Genomic DNA, 21,726 nt, shown 5'->3' with positions numbered 1-21,726 from the left:
AATATTCCAGGAAGCGTAAATCACAAATATGAAGAGCTGTAAAACTCCAGAGCTTTTCCTTTCTTTAGGTGGGGTTGTTTCACCTCAATGTTTTAGCAAAATAACCCTCAAAGTAACAAAACTCTTGCCCAGATGTCTCAGGCTATCACATTCTGCCTAGCTGTTAAAATGACATAATTTGCCATTTGCACATGTCACCACCTAGAAGGTGGTGGGAGGAAACATTTAGCAATCTCCAAAGCTGTGCAGAATTCTCTGCAGATGTTTTTTCTGAACTTTCCCTCTCTTCCCTAAGTTCACTGAGCACCTAGACTGGATTTTGGGGCAAACTGACCCTAGACCTGTACAAAGCAGAATGCAGGCAATGTACCATGATGAGAGGAAGGTCCATCAGCAGTAAAAAAGAAGGACAGAATTTAAACTCCAGAACTGCTGAAGCTGCAGGCAAATGTTTGCCAGCACTTGTCAGGCTTCATCTCTTCCCTGTTTGAAGAACAGATTATTTCACAGGACCAGGGAACAGAGTAATATTTACTCCAAGTGTCCTTCTCAACAACCTGAGCAGTTGGCCAGTACCCACAAAGGTCCTTTGGATAGTGACCACTCATGTGGGCTGAGCTGTGGCTCTTCTCCAGAGGAAGCATTCATAAAGCCTGTTTTCTCAGGGTGTTAGAAAATCACAGAAGAGGTGCTTTTTACTGGTGGCAAGACCACCACTGGCCAAAGCAAAACCCTTGGCTAAAATGGCATCCAACTGATGCATTTTTCCATACAAGACTCGAAGTTCTTTCTAAGTCTCTCCTTTTGTGCTTCAGTTGGCAGTCTGTCTATTCATCATCCACTGAGGCAAAACGCCATAAGAGCATTTGAAACCAAGGGCATGTCCTTACAGAAAACAGGAGGAATGGACAACTGACAGGTAAGATTACTTCCTGATTTAATGTGACATTGAATGCAAAGTACCCAGACCTAATCAGATGTCATTCATTCCAGATTCATGTTACCTTAATAAGCATGGAGGGATTATTCAGCAGTAACATCTCCACTTAAATGATTTTGCTTGTGGAACAGCTGCAAATTGCATGGTTCCTGATTTATTTTTTTTTAATGCCAGTGCATCTCACCACATACTTGAGTCTACAGAAGAAAGATGCTAGAAGATACTTCCCTAGACTAAATAAAAACCTGCTAGTTCCTGGTCCAGCTCCTACTGTATTCGTGCATTAAAGCTACACCCAAGCTATAGAAAGTATGGAAATTCTCCTGTTGCATTACCAGAACATAATCAATATAATTTAAGCATCCATTAAGTTCCCAAAAGCATCAGTAAAGGCAGCATTCCTTACAGGGCTAAATGCTGTAGGAACTGCAGTTCACCATTCAAAAGCAAAATCACCTAGGCTCCTGCACAAGAATTATTTCCACTCCAGAATCCTTCAGGATAGTGAATGAGCTAAGAGCCATCTTTCCTCTCACTTCCCAATGGGCTGCATTTCTTACAATTTAGGTTGTAGCAGCTCAGAACAAAATTTAGCTTTCTAGGTGAGAAAAAGGGATGCTTAGTTATTGTAGCAGGGGGCACAAACATGAAACCCAAGAAGCACTTGTACCCATCTGGAGGCAGGACAAGCCTGATGTGAAAGCCTGCAGAATTCTGTAATTTTAACTCATGCTCCAGGACTCCCACCCCACTTCCTGCATGCATACATAATTTGGAAAGGTAAATCAGTACTGAACTACTGTTCTTGAGTTTCCTTTGAAATACCTAGTACTGATGAAAAGTTCTGTAGAGAAGCATTTTCTTTTTACTTCTTCCCAAGCCAAGAGTTGTATGAGCAGTAGCTATCAAAGTTCCCAGTAGGGAAGACAACTCACAAGAACAACATTTAGGGATGAGAGGAGGTAGCAGCCTTTGGATATTTGTTCAGCTTCCTCACAGATCAGGCTTATATTTTTCCAATGTGTCTGAAGCATATGTGCTATGGAATAGACTGAAATATTTTCTCTTGGTTGGAGGTTGTGCTTGCTTCTATTTCCCAAGCTCAATACCAGGTAGATACTTAATGAGCCACAGCTAAGACAGGGACAGGAAGAGCAGTCTGTGCTGCACTGGAACAAGATGCAACTGCTCCTGCTATATATATTATATATTCTAAATATATCCCCATTTTGTGCTGCATGTAGAGCTCACAGACACACATTGTGAGCTGCAGGGTAAGATGCAGGTAAATAAAAGTCCTACTATTAAGAGCCCCTACCTTTGAGAGCAGATCAAAGAAGAGGTGAGTGCAACCACAGCCCCTGAAACCTGACTGTGCAAGTTGTACCGTGCCCACCTCTTTTTACCTTAGCAAGGACACTGTCAGAAGTTAAATGGAAAAAGGAGAAGTCTGAACACCTTCTTCATTCATAATAATACATTTAGGAAACCCAGAACACTTTCTTCTGGGAAGCACTATAATTTTCTACTAATTTGCATTTCTGGAGTGGAAATGTAGTACACATCACAAAAAATTGCACCAGTGCAAACCTCACTTTGGCTTCAATAAAATTAAAAGGTTATGTATTTAACATAGGAAATAAGAACAATATTGGGAAACAAGATCATGCAGATCTTGTGAAGAACCTTCTGTACTAATAGATCACATGAATTGGCCTGCAGGTTAAAAACAAGGAAAGTCTAATTTCCAAAAAGGATGGTGTCTGAACTCCCAATTAGAATTCTAAAAAAAAACAAAACAAAAAGTGAAAAACAACTTTGCAAGCTCTTCTGTAGACAATAGCCAGGGACACCTGAACACAGCAGAGGTCCTATGAGGAAGGTTAAGCCAAGCTAGCTTGCAGGAACTGCATTTTTGTTTAGACCCCTTACTAGATGCTAGTAAAGAAATTCATCCCAAGAAGACTCATTCTGGAACCAGCTCCCATACAAGGGAGGGTAGGAGGATAAAGGATGTCCCTGGGCTGTTTAGCCCTGGAGGAGAAGTGACAGATACAGCCCAGCTCCACACCCAGTCCCGGATGGAAGGAGCCTGGAGTCCAAGGCAGGGCAGAGTTATTCTATCTGTGCTGCCCAGTACTGCACCAGGGATACCATGTGGATCCAAGCTGTTCAGAAACCTGTTTAAAGATGCTTCCATGGCATTGTACTTGTTCATGCAGAATCATCTTAGCACCTTCAACACAATGGTCTTGCTGGAATATAAAATGAGAAATTGCTGTTTATCTCACACCTTACTCTTGGAGAATACCAGGTTGCAATCATGGACTTGTTTGTAACATTTTAAATGGAGGGTTTATAAAATAAAAGGACAGATGCACAATTAAGAAGCCAAGATGCATGAACAGGTGTTCTTGCTTTGTGCAATTGAGTAATATTCATTACTTTTTCATTCTGGGTTCCACAGAGAATTGGACCTCACAATGAAAAAAGCTTTTCACACTTTGTCCTGGTTTCAGCTGGGATAGAGTTAATATTTATCATAATATCTTGCTCAGTGCTGTGTTTATGATTTTGTATGAGAATAATGTTGATAACAAATCAATATTTTAGTTGTTACTAAGTAGTGCTTACTCTAAACCAAGGACTTTCAGGTTTCCATGCTCTGCAGCACAAGAAGCTGGGAGTGAACATGGCCAAGATAGCTGACCTGAGCTGGCCAAAGGGACATTCCATGCCATAGAACATCATGTTTACTATATAGAGTGGGAGAAGAAGTCCAGGAGGGGCTGATTGCTCTTCAAGGACAGGCTGGGCATCAGTCAGAAGTAAATGAGCAATTGTAGTGTGCAGCACTATTTTTTCTTGAGTTTTATTCCTCTCTCTTTCTTGTTACTTCCCATTTCATTACAATTATTACATTTTACTTTATTTCAGTTATTAAAACTGTTCCTATCTCAACAATGGGTTTTCCCTTCTTCCAGTTCCTGAGCTGGCCAAAGGGACATTCCATGCCATAGAACATCATGTTTACTATATAGAGTGGGAGAAGAAGTCCAGGAGGGGCTGATTGCTCTTCAAGGACAGGCTGGGCATCAGTCAGAAGTAAATGAGCAATTGTAGTGTGCAGCACTATTTTTTCTTGAGTTTTATTCCTCTCTCTTTCTTGTTACTTCCCATTTCATTACAATTATTACATTTTACTTTATTTCAGTTATTAAAACTGTTCCTATCTCAACAATGGGTTTTACCTTCTTCCAGTTCTCCTCCTCATCCCACTGAGGGGGACTGAGTGAGCAGGTGTGTGGTATTTAGTTGCCTGTTGGCATGAAACCACAGCATTACTTTAAACTTCATCTTCCACCTGACGGTCTGCACAAGATAACTCAAATATATTACTGATCAATATTATTTGGCACAAAAATCCCTGAGCAACAAAGAAGCTTCATTCATATCCAACAGGTTTATTGTTCTGCTACTCTTTGTGTCACAGCAGAGAGCAGCCACATCAGAGAAAGATGTTTGTTCCACTTGTGTTACAGAGGGGTTGTTTTAATGTTATTTTCTGTGTCAGCCTTACGTTGGTGCTTCTTAGTTCTTCTTCGTGACACAACCCAGCCAAGTAAAGAACCCACCAGGACCCCGGCTACTGCAGTCACAATGACAGCCCAGTAGGGGACTGAAGATTCTGTTTTCTCCAAGCTGAGATCTGGATTTCCAAATCCACTATTTCTTCGCGTGGAAAGAAAAGGTTTCTCCTACAAAGGGAGAGCAAAGGCTTTATTGACCACAGATCACTCAACGGGCGGTATTCCAACAATATGACACTGCCCCTTCTCAGAGAGAAATGGTAGACCTTTAGACAATCAGCTGGTTTTGCCTTCTCTCTATCTTAGCCCAAACATTGTCCTGCTCTATTGCCTGAAAATTCCGAGAACACAAAAAAGAAGCCACCTCAGAACCATGAGTGATGGCATCACTTCCTAATTTGCTTGCTGCAAACAAGCAAATGGAAATACACAGACTCATTAGAACTAACTTTAATGAAAGGCTTTCCATTGCAGGAGGATAAAGCTTTTTGTCTTAAATCTTAAGTAGATTTCCTTGTCTGTAATAAAACAGGGTATATTTTAGCTATTTAAAACCTTCACAAAGATACTCTTTTAAAGAGCTCTACCAGTGTGAATAAAGGAGAAAAAATAGAGGTGATTAATGGAGAGAGCACCTTCACCTTTACTTACAGGGTTTGGACACCTGAGTTTTGATCTGTCATAGGTAAAGTTGTTGTAAGTCTGCTTTTCACCAACTGGCTCCAGCTGAAGAAGAGAAAAGCAGTGTTAAACTTAATGATGAATCTTTTGCTTCTCAGACTCTCTTGATTCAGACAGTTACAACTTCTTATCCAATCTTTTGCTGCTTGCAGTAATGAAGAAGTGTGGTAGAAGGAGCAGAGGAAAGTTTGCAAACATTTTAACACTTGTGAACTGAAGACATTGAGAATCTGATGTACTGGCTGCAGAGTAACTCCCTCGGAGCAAGGAAGAGAGCAAGGATAAACGTTTTCTCCTTTTGCATTGCTCTGAATACAATGCATTCTAAATGTTCAGCTAAAGCAAAGTGGTTCACTAATACATCCAGTTCCGCCATGTACTCATCTCAAATGGCTGTGTAAACCACAAAGGAAAAAAACCCATATGATGGATGTTAGACATATTGCTTAACACATTAGTTAAAGAAAGGTGCCTAGGTGTCATGGTGATGTGAGTTCAGAAATGCAGAGTTACAGAGAGAGGATGGGACAATGCCAACCTTTACAGTCTTCACTCAGACAAGAAATTCCCTGGGAATTTTAGCTGAGGCTGGGTTCACAATCTTGCAAGAAGTGAGTTACACAGAGCCTTTTATGTTATCAGTTGGCAGCTAAGTTGCAATAGCTGACCGTAGGCTCACCCTGAGCCCATTTCCAGCCCAACGTAAAATATGCCCAGGCTAATAGCAGGCAGTTGTGCTTGGCTAGGAGTGCACATAACACTGGTTGCCATAGTTAAGCTAACAAGTAGAGGCTTGCTCAGTCATATTAACTGAAGTGTTTACAACTGTTGTATGGACATGCCTGAAGTAATGACTACAAGACTGGTCCATAGAGAACTGCAAAGTTGTCATCCAGCACTTCTGGGAATGCATTACAGAGGATGGCTGTTGCTTCTGCTATTGTCCATACAGGCATTTACTGTCCTCAAGGGATTAAAGTGTCAGCTGAAGAGAAACAATAGAGCAACAAGACCAGCACAACATGCATAAGATTCTCATATGGAAAGACTGAGAATACTTTCTCTTTCTTGTTCTTGTTTTTAATTTAAAAAAATAAAAAACAGAAAGAAGCTAGCAAAGACCGAAAAATAAAAATATATGAACCACAGAAAATATAATGAGGGAAGAGAAGAAAGCTAACAAGTGAACAGAAGATTAGAAGCAAAACAGGATGCCAAGTTTTGCTGATTGTTGTAGGGTCCCGATGGACTCTTTTATGACTCCTAATCACTTGGCCCACCCACCAACTAATGCAGCAAAGACTGAATTTGGTAGTTTTTTGTACCTTAAAGGGAACAGCTCTGTTATTTGTACAATGTGTGGCTCATATCTTGCAGCATTCTGCCTGAGGGGCAACTGGTTATTTGTAGATAATTGTAATTCTTCCCATGCCAGGGCACTTGGTAAGGATTCTGGCACAGAGCCCAGAAAAAAGATGATAAAATGCAAAATTCTCTAGCCACCCATGCTGACTTCATCTCTATGCAATCTGTTCTTCAGCAGCATTAGCTTCTGGGCTTTAAAGATGACAGTATCCCCAAGTCCATGAGCATACAGGACAAGTTCTGGAAGAAACTCACAGCTCCTCTAGAGCATGTGGCAAGCACGGAGGCAGAACACAAACCAAACACTCTGTCCATGTATCTCTTCACCTCGGCCAAACACCTGACAAGGTGGGTTTGGGACCAGTGGAAACCCCTTAAAACTACCTCTGACCTCTGAGAGTCCTCTGACCTCAGAGAGCAGGAACACTTTGTTTTGCATGAAGCCAAAAGGGCAAAGAACATTATGGCGAGGGAGAGACTCTGCAAGCCATCCCAGTCCCTGCATACCCACACAGTGGCCAGGCACAGTCTGGCCCTTTATGTGCACTGACAAGAATCCGTGTCATTTGGCCATAAGCCTGCAGCCTGCCGAGCTTTTCAGGGAACAGGGAAACAATACAGCCTTACAGTAAGCTTGCACAGCCTTGCCGTACAAGGACTGCAAGGGAAAAGCAGGGATGTGTTACAAGAACTACATTTAAATAGTAAACAGTAATATCTGCAGTTGCCACAGACCGACAGATCTCTATGGGAGGGAATAGTTGTGCTTTGCATCAGTAAGAACCTGATCCCTGCCACTCCAGTAGAAAGCTTTGTGTCAATATCTTTATATGCGTAGGAAATGAGTGGCAGTCTGGACAGAAAAAAAAATCAACTCTTGTGGCATAGGAAAAAAGACTGATGGTGATTCAGGAATGAGTAATGGCCAATAGGAATACCACATGGCAACAGAAACCCAATTTAAGACCGCCATATGCCCAGGTATTGTCCATTTTCTTTTTTTCTTGAAACTCTCAGCCATGCTCCATTTGAATTTTTCTACATTTGCCTGGGGTTTCTGGCCCACCACTAGCGGTTTAAGCTAAGAAGCAGAGTGAAGCCTACCAGCCTGCTGTCATCTGGAGTCCCAGACAGGGAAACCTGATGGAAAACAGGCAGATTTGCTGTGCGTGCACAAATCAATTACTCTGAGCATGTGCTTGCATCGTACATTCTATAGTCCTGGACCTACAGCTCACATGCTGTGCTGGGCAGCTGCACAGATTCCTGCCTTGCATTTTCCAGTCTTTACTCTCCAGCTCATTCTGGGGTATCCTGTAAGTTTCTTATCTCGCTGAAACTTTTACGTGGACAGAAAAGAAATTCCCCTCCGTTTATGTTTGTTTCTTGTGCAAACCAGGATGCAGGATTTCTGCTAGCACAATGTATTTGGCTACTGGTGTTTACCAGACAAGGGGAGAAAATGCTGCTGTGGCATAAAAATGTCATAGTCTTCCTTCCAATGTGGGGAAACATTTCTGAAAGCAACTGTGACTTTGGAGTTATCGAGTCTGGCATGTACCTCTGACACCTTCTTCTAACACTATTTGAAAGCTATTAATTTGCCCCAAAATGACAGATGGAATGTGATTACAAGCATCTTAAGTTTGATTTCAGCCCCCCATTAGTTTCAGTGACTCTACTAAAACTGCCTCATCAGATACAAGAGTGGGTGGTGCAACATGTCCACACTATTAATGGCAGCAAAAATTCAGTCACATATATGTTTTCCTAATAAATATAACAGGATTCACTGAAGAAGAGCAAGATCGTTGAACAGACATTTTCAGCAAACCTACAGAACTTAATGTTTAACTAGGCTGGCTTTTTGTTTAAATGCAAGTTATTTACCAAATCAGAAAGGAATTTTTCATTACATTAAGACTCTTGAGACTTCCCATTTTGAATGAGCAAAGACTTACCATGTTTTATGCAATATGATCACTTTGGATTATATTCCTAAGCAATGCAGAGGGAGAAGAACCTCAGAGTTGAGCAACCCCCTCTTGTTAGGATATCAATTTTATATCTTGCTTACTCTTTTGTTTCAGACACCTTTCTCATGATCTTTTGTAGATACTACTACCACAAACACATAGGGATCTAAGTTGTAATCCCTTACCATATTGTTCCAGAGAGCCATGGCCATCTCAGCATAGCCTCTTACGCTGAAATGAAAGCAGTCTGCAGCAAAGAAACTCATATCTGGCTTGCTGGTCTGCAATAAAAGCAAAATTTTTTTTCTCAGCAAATTTCAATATCTGAGATCTGATATATTATATCTAATAGTGTACCGTACTTGATATACCCACTTCACAATTTTGGTACCTTCTTAAAGGCAATATGCTCATGATTTCACACTGGAAATAAACTTGGGTGCTCCTAACTATGGGCTGATTACTGCACCCTGAGACCTTCTGTGTAATGCAGCCTGCTCAACTTCACACAAAAATTTTCATAACAACGCTAAACTTATCATTAAGCCAACAGTCACAGCTGTTACATGGACCCTGCCATTGACCCACATTCCATTTTGTACAGAACTGATAGAAAAGTGCTTATTATTGCTTTTTAAACGTCTGTGACTCAGACTTACAACATTTCAAGTGTTGAAATTTCTGCTGAATTTCAGACAACAATAAAAATGGTGGGTTTATTCAGCTGTGGTAAATGTCTCTCTTAGGAGGAATTTGCCTCATCACTACCTGTACAGTGACCATTGGTCGACCTTTTAGGCTGACAGAAAAAAAAAATGGGGATGGTATGAAAAAAGTATCAGTACTAAGCAAAACTGGGTTGTTTTGATTAGGATTCATGCTGGATATTTGTATCCTTAACTACACAGCATACATAATGCTAAGGCTGGAGAAAAGAAGGAGAATCAGTGTTTGGTTTCAAAGGCTACTTCCTGTTTCCATGCTTGGATGAGTCAGAGATTCAAGTGCTGGTCTCCATTTGAAGAAAACCTGAACACATTCCATAACCTAAATCGGGAAACTGTGGTGAACACTAACCAACCTCCTCAACAAGGGAAGCAACATGCAGTTCAGGGGAAGTCAGAGGGTGCCTTGTTTATGGGTGCATGCTATGAATGTTTCCTAAAGCCATTTTGATTCACAGGCAGCACTGTGAATCTTCTTGCAAGACTTCCTGATCTCTCCTCTTACCACGGATTCCACGCTGTGCCTCTAGACTGTGCAGAGAGACGAAAACACAGTCCTTGTGGCATGGACCTTACTGGATTAAGAGAAATCAAGATACTGGCCTCTGCATAACGGGGAAGGAAAACAGGACTCACACTATCGAGGGGCAACAAGGTGTTCCGGAAGAATGGCTGGATGACAGCAGCAAAGTCCTGCCGCTGTTCGTACCGACCGCTGTTGATCAGGCTCAGGGCTTCAGCCTGCGTGCAGTCAGTGAAAACAGAGGAGTTACTTGCAAGGCTCATCCAACATTGTCAGCTAGCAGAAACATACAGATTAAACATCTTTCATTGTAGGAAGCCCTAAATCGTAACGTGTAAATCCAGCTCAATATTATAAAGCAGTCAAGAAAATGGCTAAGAAAATAATTTGGTTCGCAAGGAGATTTTCATGAGGAAAATGTACAGAAGCTGGATTATTTCAAAGAAAAAAAGGTAAAAAATACAAAGTTGCTTAATTTAAAAAAACAAAAAAAAATTTAAATCCTTACTTATAGAAACCAAAACTGCACAATTGCAATGAGATTAAAATTTGCAGAAAATTATAAAATAAAAGAACAAGGTCAGCATTTTTAGAAGTGACAAATGAGTCCAGAATGCCAACACCTTTTTAGAAGGTGTGCTTAAATTAAAATAATACTTAAACATTGAAAAACTACCTGCCACTTTCAAAAATTATGGTCACAGACATTCATACAAATAAAAAAGCCCCATCTCATCGTTACTTGCCATCTTATGGGTATAAATGCTCCTGGTCATATCTCAAAACATTCCTAATCCCTCTTCCTTAGTTAAGGAAAATTACCCCTCTAGTAGGCTTATACAAGCATTACCCAGGGTAATTTCTCAAGCTTTGTCAGATTCATTGGACAACAGCCACTGCCAGAGCCAGAATGGAGAACATGATGTGATCTGATACAGTGATTCCTGTATTCATAAGAACATCGATGGAAAAAGCTTCTGCTCCAATACTATTTATAGCCTCTGTTAATTTTGAGTGAATCTTACGCCTGAGGCTATGAAAAGTTACTCTCAAATAGCAAGCTGGCCCATGGTTGGTTTAGTTAATTTCTTCTGCTAAGAGTAACCACAAAACAGCTGATGCAAGGTCATTTGTCACTCTTGCAGTGACATGTTAATTCATGTCAGCTACTCATTGGACTCATAACAGACAAACACATATCAACAAAGCAGCCATCATTGCTAAATCCTTTTTGGCTGTTGAAAAAGCAGCTGGAAACAGAACTGGTCTCCATCTGCATCCAGCTCAGATCTGAGGTCAAATCAGAAGGCAATGTGGAAAGTCTTGCACTGCACTCAGCTAATTGGTTAGCTGAGTAGGGTTTTGATTAGGCTGTAACCAAGTTGTTTTCCAGTTATCCCTCTCTGTACTGCTGAGAATATGCACAATAGGAAAGGCAATGAGGGAAGCAATATAAAGATGGCCAGTTACAGAATCAATGCATTACCTGAAAATCTCTGTTAACTCTCTTCATCTCTTGAAATTCAGAAGAATTTTCCTCTGGGTTTAAGAAACATGGGCAAACCTTCCTTCAATGAAAGAAATACTAGAGTTAAAAGCCAGTCTAGAATAGTTTATTCACAGTTCTTCAGCACTGCATGTCTGCTTCAAGAAGCTCAGGACAGGTGCTCAAAACTCACATGCAGAAGAGAGAGCCATCTTGGTGACTTAGGAATGGACAGATACTTCACAAAAGAAAAATCTCTACTGACTTACTTTTCAAAATTAACACCTACCACAGGCAGAAAGAGCTGCAGGATCCGCAACTCTTGCTTGAGTCAAATGCAAAACAGTGTTTAGTGTGCCACACATCAGCAGGAAATTACACGTGTTAGAATAACAAGAAAACCCACCCCATGAATGGGCTTTCAGACGTCTGGGAGTGTAAAGTTAGAAAAGACAAATTTTTCTTGTAGTCGGAGTCCTTGCACCACTCAGTTTTATTATGTTACCTTCATAACAAGAGGTAATAACTTGTGCTCCACTGAAATTCATCTTCTAAGAATGTGCTTGGAATGAATATGAAGACATTGAACAAGACCATCAATTCATTATTTTCCCTTCCAGTGTGTTCCTGTAGTCAATCACTTGTATTTTTAAAAATCTGTGCCTAACTTAATTGGAATTCATTTGGCATCACCTTGCATCTACTGGTCTTTGTTATACCTTTCTCTGCAAGACTAAAGAGCCTTTTCACATCCATTCTGATGCCTTTAAAGACACTGCTGCTTTCTAAAACAAGTCTCTCAACCTTTATGAGTTAAGATTTTGGTCTCCTTCTTTAGGTGTGAGGAGCAGCTCCTGGCTGTGCTCTGCTGCATGCAGCCCAGCCTGCATCAGAGGTAATGCAACCCTGGATACAAAGAGAGGAATCAGGGATGTCAGCCTGTGCTGCTGACCAGCAGATGGCTGGGCAAAAAAGCCTTTGAAGTTCAGCAATCATATGTTGACTTGTGCTGTGTCATGCTGCCTTACAGCTGAGAAGTGAGAACTCTGCTATCTACAGGTGCAGGCTTTTTAGCTGAAGTATTGCAAAAAGCAATAGTGAGCTGATGGGAACTAGTGGATCAGGTAAAGGCAGCAATGCACATAGCTTGGAAAGCTCAGTGTGCATGTCCTCCTGCAGAAATTGAGACTGAGCCAAAAAAATATCACTTCATAGGCAAAGAGCTGTTTTGCTCACTTACTTTGCTGTCAAGGCACACTCTGAAGAGCTTGCTGTGATTTGACGCAGCCCAGAGAACTCCGGCATCTCCACCACGTTGATAAAGACTCTTGGGAGCTGCGAGCATTATAATAACCAGACACACAGACATGTTACAAATAACAGAACATGATACCACTACAAAGAGCAAGAAGTGCCATCCATAGGTCAGGGAGTCAGTGCAAACTGCACAGCCTGTAGCCAATGGCATGAGCAAGGATGATGTATAAAAAGAGGGGGAGGGAGACATAGAGTGGATGTCAGCCAAAAAATTCCAGCAGCTAGTACAAACTAACTGAAATGCTGTTCTGCTCCCTGGGACATTTCCATTTGCTGTAGGGTAAATGAAACTCTTCATGGCTGGTTTAGCCACGAAAACTGGCTGTAGGGTCATGGTATGTTTGGTCCACAGCATAAATATTGTCAAACACACCGTTTTTCTGAAACTGCAGCTTCTTTCTCAGGGAATTAGCTAGTACAGTCATTGAAATGCAGCACTGAAGAACAGTCTGACTCCAGCTATTTGAAAGATGACCTTGCATGAAACATAATCACTGACAGTCTATCAGAGGTGAGAAAAACATCAGTGTACTTGCCAGGAACATAGCTTGCTAGGGTATCTTAAAAGCTTACCTCCTTATAGAAAATATCCAGAGTGTCCTGAAGGTGCTTTACATACTTTTGCACTGAATAGGTCTCCTATTAAAAATAATTTTAAAAGAAAAATCAAAAAATTGAGTCAGTCTTTTTCAGGAGCCAACAAGGTGATCTGTGAGAAGATACACGAACTCGGTGCTCCTTTTTTCTTTTGCTGGCAGATCTATTTCCAGATCAAGAAGTTTACTGGCACATGTACAGAGGTTATATAGTGCTTATGTTTTTATACCATTAATATATTCCTCTAATCTCTGTAGAAAATCCTGAGGTATCTTGGGATGCCTTTCCCTGATAATGACTATATTGATCATATTTTTGGATTTTGGGCTGTCTTTTATGGGACCCAGAGCAGACTGATTTGCCTTATGAACAGAACAATATTTTTTTTTCAAACTGCCCATCTAAAGAAAAAGAAACTGATATGAAGGCAGTCAGACCCCACAAAGCCCATAAGCAAAACAACTTTGTGACTGTAGTTATAGAGGTGCAGCTGTGGGGACAAAGGCTCCAGGCAGCAGCCTGTAAAGGAAAGAGCAAAACAGAGAACAGTGACTGGTCATTTCAACAAGCTGGGGTACAGACCACCAGTCTGTGCCACACAACCAGTTTCAGAGGGCATGACCACTGACAGCTGAAGAAAAGACACGTTTTTCCCTATAAGCTGATGTTACTATTTTGGGTGTCATTCTGAAGCAAGAATTGGGCATCCTCAGTAATTATTGTGTGGAAATGTTTTCCACATGTTTTCAGTTGTGTCCCCTCACATGCCTGAGACACCACACTGATTACTTTGTCCAGTTATAAGCAGGGAGAGCTCTTCAGCTTAATCTTTGCGTTTTGTTCAATATTAGCAGGTTCCTAGTACTCAAATAATGCATTTCTCCAGAGCTGCAGTGCCTCTGTATTAAAAGCTGTGCTCTTGTTTCCGAAACAATAAAGATGAAAGGGGCAGGATTTCTAAGTGCTTTTTAAACAAAGAGGAACTTTGGCTCCATGAGAGAGAGAAAGGCTATGTTTCCAAGGCTGGTCACCTGCCAAATGCCTGGATGAGCATGCCTAATTCAGAGATACAAACCTTGTCCAAGCAGTACTGGCATAGGTCACTGCCTCCAACAAGGATGGTAATCAGCTTCCAGTCTTCTTTGAAGTTAATTTTCTAGTGGCAAATAAAATAAACAGATTGCAGCATCCATTGCTTAGGCATGCAGAGGTAACATTCACAAATGGGGCTAAATGGGCGCAGACAGTAGGGCAGAACAAAGGAGGTATGCTGAGTTAAGCTGGCAAAAGAAAAGCATCTCTCCAGGGGGAAAATCTGAACTGTTTGCTAGTCTGCTGCAATTCACCTTGGCTCCTGTAAGGAAATTCCCTTCAGCAGACAAGCTCTGTCAGGGTAACCAAGCACGGAAATGTGTCTGTGGCAGCAAGCATCCCTAAATGAATGTCACCTTCAGAACAGGGGTGGACAGGAGAGATTTGCCAGCCATGGCTGCACACTGCAGGCAGCGTGGGGATAAAGCCGTGTGGGAATGGAGGCTGGAGTGACTCATGTGGCTGTGGAACTGGAGCTGCTGGGGATCCCTGCCAGCTGGGCAAGAATTACCCCGTGGCCAGGAGGGGCAAGGGGTGCCCCAGGGAACAGACAGCTGGATTAAAATAGAAGAGTCCAGGAGGCTGCTGACTTCACTGAGCTCATATAAGGGCAGCTGCAGCATCCACGTCACCACAAGCTAACAATAGGCGCTGCTGAGAGCTGGATCTCATCAAAACATTTTGTAACATTCAGTACAAAGAAAGGAATCAAAGGCAACTATTTTTAGTGTAATCCATTTACATAACAAACATCTGCGAAAGGATCCCACAAATAGAGGGAGGGCCTGGGAATCACCCAGGTCTGAATTCTCCTCTTTAACCAGCAATTTGCTCAGAAAGACTTTCATGAAGAGGCAATGTTATGGCAGGGATACACCCCTCTCCCTTTTTTTTTTAAAAATGCATAAAAAGCTGTGAATAAACTAAAGCATGACAGCCTCTCCTCTTCTATTCTATTGAAAAGCCATGCCAGCTCTCTCCACCCTGCCAAACAATTGGCAATGCAGAGTAACTGACAGTGGGGTGAGCATGCAGCATCCATCAAGAGTTCTGGCATGGAGAACCACATGCTTTGACAAATCCTGCTTATTCAGTGCCTTCCTTTCCCATTCAGTCTGAGCCAAGGAGCACCAGGCACTCCCATTCCCTTAGAGGGAATGCTCTCCCTGAACCAATAACTTACACCCAGACAGTCTTCCACTCAAATCCAGCCAGCACTCAGAGCAAGGCAGCCTTGGTAACCCAGATTTCTTCCCTTCCCTGCTTTTGATGCCCTTTGTTGCCCTCAGTGGAGCTGGACAGCAGACTGGTCCACAATGCTAGATCCCCTACTAATTCCCTAAAAGATTATGGTGCGACAGAGATTATTCCATTTCTGAACTTTCTGGTCACTAATTAATTATTTGCCTGCTCAAAACCAGACTTTGAGAGGGCTTTTTCTCCTGCAAAGACTTCATAGTCCCTCTTCCCATTACTGTGACTCAGGTTGGTCTGCAGACCTACCTGCTTCATCAATTTTACATTCAGTCTTTATGACCTTCACTTTGAAGGCTGCTGCTCAACAAAGCATTCCTGTGATCTTGCCAGAGCCTTCAGATTTCTCCTCTTCCTCACTACCATCCTTACATCTCCTGGCTGCACTGCAGCCTACATTAGGCGTAATTCATCTGGCACATTCAACTTGGAAAGCACAGCAAAGGGCTTTTCTTTCATCAGTAGAGCACTCTTCACGACTCAAGCATCCCATTAACTACAGTCATCTCCCAGAGACACTGGCAGCACAGAGGTGTGGCTCAAATCCCACTCACCGAGCTGCTTCTCATCAGCTCCACCAATGCACGTGCTTGGGCTGGCATATCACTAGGAGAGAGAACAGAAGATTCCAGATGTGTTTCCAAAAGCACGTCACCTTCTTGATCCCCACTCCTCATCGCAGGGGATCTCAGCATCAGCAGAAATCAGAATAAGGAAAGTGATGCCTCAAAAGGCTGAACAAACACTGAAGGACCAAGTTGCACAAGTGAATAACCTGATCCGAAAAGGCTTCAGCTGGGATGGCTGCCAAGTGGCAGGCAACTGGTATGAGTTCTTCCCATCTTTGACTTGGCCTTAGTACATTTTGTTTGGGGAAAAAACTAATGCCCAGATGCACAGAGACATTGAGTTGCATAACTCGCTTCAAAAATCTAGCGGGGCAGTTTGGTGCTGACACAGAAGCTGGGCACCTAACCAGCCTTCCTGATCTGGCCTTAAATTCCTATGGCTTGTCTTATGGCTGGAAGAAAGTGCTTACATTGTGAGACTGCCAGGCTCGAGAGTCCCAGTCCAGCTCTGGACAGGATGCAACATCCACGGGCCAAAGCACAAACCATGCTGAGACACCAGCTGGAAATGAGCTCCTGGTATACTAGAAAAAGACTGTGCTTGAGCTAATAAGCCCTGCCTGTCTCCAGCAACTACACAAGTGCAGTTACATTATTTGGATTCCTAGAACCATATTGATCACGCTGAGTCAGCTTTGCTCAGGGAACCTATGAAATATTTAGTAGCTATACAGGCTTTGATAGTTATCCTAAATCTCTCTTCCAGCAGATTTAATGGCTGTTAAAGGTGTCACAAAAAGCTTTGGAAACAAATTCTGTGAGTATTCATGGAGCAAGTACAGTGTAAGCCATACAAATTCTGATATGTTTTAGTTGTTAACAGACTAGTAGATCTTTTCTTCAGGAAGAGAAAGGAGTTATCTCCCAGCTGTTTTGGGTTTTTTTTTTCCCTTTGCTCTGCAAACAGGGATAATTTTTAATGGCATTAGGGTAGAAGTGGGCTTCTATTTGTTAGTTTCAGGCACATTCTCCAGAAATCAAGGAATAAAAGAGATGCTCATGAATTTTTTCCCCATTACAGATATTGTCTGACAGTGAATTAGGGATCTGTACACTGAAGACTGGGCCAAAAAAGGTACCAGTTGAATTACAAGCATAACTAAGGCATTGGCTCAAAAATTATGGGCAGAAATAGAATAAATAAAGGAGGCTTGTGTCTAATTTAGAAAAAGATAACAAATAAATCCCCCAAATACTGAATTGATTAAAAAAACCAAAAACCTGAAACGCACAATTAAAAACATCAGATGACAGAAACATGCTGAGTACCAGCAGGTCACCAGCATTACCCCTGCCCTGACATGCATCACAAAGGTAACCTGCCAGTCCATCACTTCTCACTCCTTTGGGATTGTCCTTACCCTGCTGCAGCATTTCTCTCTGCAACGTTGAATCCAGCTGTTTCCTTAGAACTGCCAGTGGAGAAGCCAAAGATGTTTGGATTGAATTTCTTCAAGATGTCTTAAAAAGATAAACCACAGTGTTTAACCATCCACAGTACAGCCAGCAGCGTTGCCTCCCTGCAGAGCAGGAGCCAGTTGAGAGGTGAGAATACTGACCTGTGTTTTCTCCTCATTCACTATGACTTACAGGAGCTAGAGACACACCTGCTTTGGAGACTCTAGTTACTGTCCAAATTTCATCACTGCCATTATTTCTCTCAGTGGGCCTGAGGAACCAAGGCCTGGTGGCCCAGGAGATGCATAGATGGATCCTGGGCAAATCACTAGTCTTGCATTTGTCAGAATATTCGTGGTTGCTTTCTTTCATGTACCAGAAGCAGATTCCCTGAATATGGCCCTCTACCTCTCAACTCCTCCAGCTAGATAATAATACTTGTGGCAGAGAAGGGAATTTTTTAAATTTTTCTGGATTTCACTGAAACTTTTAGTGGGGAAGCATGACGTCTGAAAACTGTTATTGTTACTGTGTCTGTAGTACTGCTGTCTGAAACCTTTCCATACAACCTCATTCATAATGCATAAATGAATTGTGCCTTCTATTTTTCTTCAAACACAGTGATATGCCTGGTACAAGGCAAAGCACATCAGATTTTTTACTGACAATGTCAGATATTGTCAAGCTGCTCCACAGCATGGATCACATGCAAATAGAGCAGCCATTGTAAACCAAGTGCCTTCCAATTTATTGTCATATTGACCACTTAATAGTTTCTATGGCAACTACAGACCAAATTACACAGAACACTAGGGCAAAAATTTATAGTACTTTTAGATTTTTTTTCCTCATTGCTATGAAGCAACTTGAAATCATCTGGAAGAACTACAGCTTTGCCAACAATCCTGGCTAGATGGACTGGTAGTTGTTTCATAACCCTTCATTTGTCCACAGACATTACAGTCAGTCACTGGAAAGCACAAAACAAAATAAGGGAAGAAGAGGTTTGCCACAAACTTCTGTCACCTTCAGCACATTTACTACTAATTCTTTTGGCCAAAAGGACGATACACTCACATGCAGGTCCTGTGATGTGGAGGGGCTGAATCAACTTTACAGCTAATCAGGTCAGTCTGGATCTCAGCTCACTCACATGAACTGCTTATACCCACAACAGATGGACATCCCCACTGTTTTCAAGGAATGACCATTTCCAGATGTTTCCTAGCATGTACTTAAATCACTTTCAGTGTAATACCTAACTTCTGCTTTTCTAGGATACTCACTGGGTAAAGTAGCCTGGATCTCCAGAGTGTCATCACCCCCAATACTACAAAGGGAAAGAACAAAATCAGCCAGTAGGGTTAATCCTGCAGCCATCTGTCTTATTGTCACCACATGTTGTTATAGCAGCCCAAGAAGGAAAAAACAATCTCCCTTCCCCCCCGCAAAATACTTGCTTCAAACAGGACTAAGGAGATAAACCACAGGAATTCAAGGAAAGTAGTGAAAGGATAACTCACATTAAATAAAGCAAGGCAGCACTAAGATAGAAGCTATCCTTCGTGCTGGGAACAGACCATATTGGGAGAACTGATTTTTCATCTGGACATGCTGGGATACCTACCACAGAAAGGCATATTTCCTCACTAAAGCTGCTCCATGTCACCTTGCTGAAGCTCCATTTGCACGCAGTTATGCATAGCAGAGACTGCATTAAATATTCATTAACAACCTATTTGCAATGCTGCAATGCCAATGACATAGAGCCTCTGCCACACCTTTCCAAACTTGTCTGTGTGCAGAGCCAATACACACTTACACCACTTGTAGCTGCCCCTCCTGAAAATATCCATGCCTGCTGACATGTGCAAAGGGATGAAGAAAGAGCAAAGAGGACAATGTATACATGCACACACTTATCAACCATACGTGTGGCCATAGGGAGCAGGCAGTTTCCTTCCACTCTAGCATGGATATTGAGCTTCACACCCTCTGATGTGCATTATTTGCCCACTTTGCAATAGCAAAGGTGTTTGGAACATCTTTACTGAGTATGTATGCAGTGCTCTTCCATGTTCATGCCAACCCACACTCACTGAGACCTTCCAGCATTACATACTGCATAGATAATCACAGCAACATTTTGAATAAGCTCCAGAGAGACTAGCAAAACTCTAAAAGGTATTGGGACACAGAACCATGCTTGTAGCAATCAGGTTAGGATAACACATACACACACAAAAGAAAAAAAAAAAAAAGAAAAAAGAAGAAAGAAAAAGCCCACAAAAACAAACATAACCTACCCACCCAGACCCCCACTCCTTTTCTCTTCCAGTCCCGACTCCTCCAATCCTTACCAAGCAATACTTGCTGTCAGCACCCTTCCCCTGAATTTACATATACAAAGATGTAATTACACAACCAGGTGACCCACACTTTTAACTGTGTGCACAAAAACAGAGAAAAAAGAAAAAGAGCACTTTCACTCACCTCCAGGAAAGTCCCCTCCAGTCTGTTTGTAGGTCTGGTACTTTGGCTCCTACTGCAGTCTGGAAAAGATGGAAATAACAACTGATAAAATACTGAAAGGTAAAAAAGCCCTATGAATTTAGGAAAGATAGACATCATGTTTTGAAAGTGCTGAAACATTCTTCTAACATTACTCTGCAGCCAGCCAAGACTTTGCAATATCCCAACTTTAGCATAAGTGGTCTGTGTCCTTATTCACCACCACACACTGGCCTGTGGGCAGCCCTGCATCTCCCATACTTCAATTTTCTGTGCTTCTCCTCACATGCAAAAGGAATTCATCTAGATAGCAGACCATGGAGCATCAGAGGAGATGTAGTCCAGCCAGAGGACATCAGATTGTAAGGTCAAGGACATAAGAGTTTAAAGTTGCTACTCATACTGTTTTAGCAACCCAATGGGACCCAGATTAACATCAATGGGTTTGTATTTGTTTGGATTTTTTCTGATGGAAAATGCTTCATGCTGGCATCTCCCAAAGACAGATGATTTGAGAGACTTAATAACCAGGAAAAAAAGCCCCAAACACTGATGAAAAATCCCCATCCAGTTTTAGCTGTACATAAATCAGAGAAGCTGCTTTTTAATCTGCCAAAAAACCAAATCTTTGGGGTACAATCCATTTTTCCTCTCCTGGATCCAGTCTACTACTTAGCACACAGACTTGATGAGGTGTAGACAGGATTTTTTTTGCCAGTATAGATAAGCATGTTGATGTGTCTATTGCTTTCACTATGCATCAGTGCTAGAGAAGCCAGATAAATGAATTCTAACCAGTGACATGACTAAATTGCTCAATTTTTCATTAATCTCCAACTGTATCTAGATTGAGACAGCCTTTCTTCCTGCACTGTGAACTTTCATTTCCTTCAAAATTAAATAAATACATAAAGCCATCCGAACAAAGACCTCTGTGCTGAATTTGGGTGGCTCACAGGACGGGGACAGACCTCTAGCAAGGTCAGCACCCTGACTCACATTCAGGACAGCAAACATGAGGAGGAGTTCTTCTGCAGCTTTACAGTTTTTTAGTGGTCTCACCTACTTTTGTATTCTTCAAAAAGCCATGGCACCAATTCAGCCACAAACACTGACTGCATTCAGGGATCTTGTGAGGAGTACCAGGAGGACAATCCATGCCTTGGTGGACTTTGCTGCTGCAGTGCCCCTGTGCCAAGGATGGTCACCCCACACAATGTGCATGCGGCTGCTGTGGGAGGTGTGAGTATGTGCACACGTGTGGAAAACACTCTGACACTTTTTATGCCTGCCCCCAAATAAATCACTTAATAAAGCCCCCAAACACACCTTGCTGTGGCAGTGGCAACTGGTAGGAACTGCATGAATAATGGCATTATAAGAACCTGCCTTGCTCAGCCCTTGAGACAGAGATCTCAAGCACCATAATCTGGCCCCTATGACTATGGTTTTCTGAGATATTTCATATATGAAAAGAACTAATATTTTTAAAACAGGAGAGATGTGCTAGTGCACATACCTAGCATTTGATGTGGGGGAGGAAATAAAGCAGTTCATTTTAAGAGTCATGGCAATGGATAAGAGGGAGACTTGTAGGGCTTTACTGCTTTCTTCTAAAAAAAGCTCAAAACTTTGCAGCAGG

The 21,726-nt window shown here is 41.9% G+C and overlaps 1 protein-coding gene across 5 annotated transcripts in view; it reads right to left on the bottom strand.

Annotated features, from left to right (window-relative positions):
- Window positions 1-21,726, bottom strand: part of PLB1 (phospholipase B1) — a 118,921-nt gene that overhangs the window by 36,785 nt on the left and 60,410 nt on the right. For 3 of the 5 annotated variants that reach the window (XM_039697805.1, XM_039697804.1, XM_039697806.1), the window contains 12 exons: window positions 20,067-20,125; window positions 18,860-18,903; window positions 17,537-17,636; window positions 16,101-16,152; window positions 14,276-14,356; window positions 13,177-13,242; window positions 12,527-12,621; window positions 11,287-11,368; window positions 9,914-10,018; window positions 8,738-8,833; window positions 5,182-5,256; window positions 4,385-4,698 (listed from right to left, as the gene is read on the bottom strand). In XM_039697805.1, the coding sequence (XP_039553739.1) occupies window positions 4,477-4,698; window positions 5,182-5,256; window positions 8,738-8,833; window positions 9,914-10,018; window positions 11,287-11,368; window positions 12,527-12,621; window positions 13,177-13,242; window positions 14,276-14,356; window positions 16,101-16,152; window positions 17,537-17,636; window positions 18,860-18,903; window positions 20,067-20,125 (1,077 nt within the window). In that variant the 3' untranslated portion in view covers window positions 4,385-4,476. Of the gene's footprint in view, window positions 1-4,384; window positions 4,699-5,181; window positions 5,257-8,737; window positions 8,834-9,913; window positions 10,019-11,286; window positions 11,369-12,526; window positions 12,622-13,176; window positions 13,243-14,275; window positions 14,357-16,100; window positions 16,153-17,536; window positions 17,637-18,859; window positions 18,904-20,066; window positions 20,126-21,726 lie in introns of those variants that run through there. The other 2 variants (XM_039697809.1, XM_039697808.1) reach the window with 1 other exon arrangement.

Source organism: Passer montanus, unplaced genomic scaffold (genome assembly GCF_014805655.1).
Source record: "Passer montanus isolate IOZ18808 unplaced genomic scaffold, ASM1480565v1 scaffold12, whole genome shotgun sequence".
Classification (NCBI taxonomy): domain Eukaryota; kingdom Metazoa; phylum Chordata; class Aves; order Passeriformes; family Passeridae; genus Passer; species Passer montanus.
This window is presented reverse-complemented; position numbering and strand designations above follow the sequence as displayed.